Raw genomic sequence first — 1,689 nt, forward strand, 5'->3', positions numbered from 1 at the left:
TCAGGTCAACGTTCTGGGTCATTGGTGTCCCTGTGGCCACCAGGTCAACCTTCTGGGTCATCTGCGTACCTATGACTACCAGGTCAACCCTGTTCTAGCTCCATGGATAGAGGGGCAGCAGGTGATGTTCCGGGTCATCCCTGTCCCCGTGGCCAGCAGCTCTGCTGTGTTTTAGGTCGCGCCACGGGTCTGGACGAAGAAGGGCCGGGCTGCGGTGGCCCCACCTGGTAGCTGAGCTCCTTGACGCGCCGCTCGGACTTGCGGAGGCCCTTGACGCTCTCGGCGTTGCGCTTCTGCTCGGCCTCCAGCTCGTTCTCCAGCTCCCTCACGCGGGCCTCCAGCTTCTGCAGCTGCTTCTTGCCCCCCTTGAGGGCCAACTGCTCGGCCTCGTCCAGCCGCAGCTGCAGGTCCTTGATGGTCTGCTCCTTGTTCTTCTTCATCCTCTCCAGGTGGGCGCTGGTGTCCTGCTCCTTCTTCAGCTCCTCCGCCATCATGGCCGCCTGCCCGAGGAGAGAAGCCGTCAGAGAAGGAGGTCCCAGGCACGTTCTCCCCGACCCGATGGCGGAAGGCGTCCTAGATGCCGGTCCCGCCACGGCGCTCACGTCGGTGATGGCCTTCTTGGCCTTCTCCTCGGCGTTCCTGCACTCCTGGATGGCCTCTTCCACCTCCGTCTGCAGCTGGGAGACGTCGGCCTCCATCTTCTTCTTCTGGTTGATGAGGCTGGTGTTCTGGAGACGGAAGAGAGGATCTCAGGAGGGTGGCCGTGGGGCTGCTGGCCCATCCTTCTTCAGCCCCACAGGACTTGGAGCCCCCCACCCCCCCGCCATCTCTGCAGGCGTCAAGGATCTCCATCTGGAGATCTTGGTAACTCCGCCCAGAAGGAGGCCACGCCCATGGTTTCTCCGGGGTTTGAGCATCCTTGGATGGAGGTGACCTCTCTCCTTGGAGGTACGCGAGGTCTCACCTGCGAGTGGAGGAGCTGGACCCTCTCGCTGGCCTCGATCAGCTCCTGCTCGGCCAACTTGCGGGCCCTCTCGGTCTGCTCCACCACCGCCCGTAGCTCCTCCAGCTCCGACTGCAGGAGGTTGTTCCTCCGCTCCACGATGGCGATGTTCTCCTTCAGGTCCTCGTTGGCCCTGACCGCGTCATCCAGCTGCAGTTGGGTGTCCTGGTGGGACAAGTGGGATGGGCCTCAGCCGGCAGCTCCGCGGGGCTGGGGGGAGCCTCCTTAGAGGTGGGTGATCCCACCTTGAGGTGAGTCTGGGCTCCCTTCAGGTGGGACTGGGCCTCGGCGGCGATGCGGTTGGCGTGGCTGAGCTGGATCTCCATCTCGTTGAGGTCGCCCTCCATCTTCTTCTTCAGCCTCAGGGCCTCGTTGCGGCTCCGGGTCTCGGCGTCCAGCGAGGTCTGCAGCGAGTCCACCACCCGCAGGTGGTTGCGCTTGGCCTGCTCCATCTCCTCGTCCTTCTCGGCCAGCTTGCGCTCGTAGTCCGCCTTGACCTGGTTGAACTCCAGCTGGGCCCTCAAGATCTTCCCTTCCTCGTGCTCCAGAGAGGCCTGGGGGGGGACGGAGGGGACGTTGAGGACCGCGGGGGAGACCACGGGGGGGTGTGGGGACGTGGCTTGGCTCACCTCAGCCTCCTCCAGGGCGGCTTGAAGCTCCAGCTTCTCGGCGTCCAGCCGCTTCCC

The 1,689-nt window shown here is 64.5% G+C and overlaps 1 protein-coding gene across 1 annotated transcript in view; it reads right to left on the minus strand.

Annotated features, from left to right (window-relative positions):
* The window catches only part of LOC103898432 (myosin-6), a gene marked incomplete at both ends in the record, with an annotated part of 14,539 nt that overhangs the window by 8,402 nt on the left and 4,448 nt on the right, over window positions 1-1,689 (minus strand). The window contains 5 exons of the mRNA XM_009278702.1: window positions 225-500; window positions 603-728; window positions 965-1,168; window positions 1,249-1,557; window positions 1,633-1,683. Of these exons, the coding sequence (XP_009276977.1) occupies window positions 225-500; window positions 603-728; window positions 965-1,168; window positions 1,249-1,557; window positions 1,633-1,683 (966 nt within the window). The remainder of the gene's footprint in view (window positions 1-224; window positions 501-602; window positions 729-964; window positions 1,169-1,248; window positions 1,558-1,632; window positions 1,684-1,689) is intronic.

This window comes from Aptenodytes forsteri, unplaced genomic scaffold, assembly GCF_000699145.1.
Source record: "Aptenodytes forsteri isolate BGI_AS27 unplaced genomic scaffold, ASM69914v1 Scaffold1235, whole genome shotgun sequence".
Classification (NCBI taxonomy): domain Eukaryota; kingdom Metazoa; phylum Chordata; class Aves; order Sphenisciformes; family Spheniscidae; genus Aptenodytes; species Aptenodytes forsteri.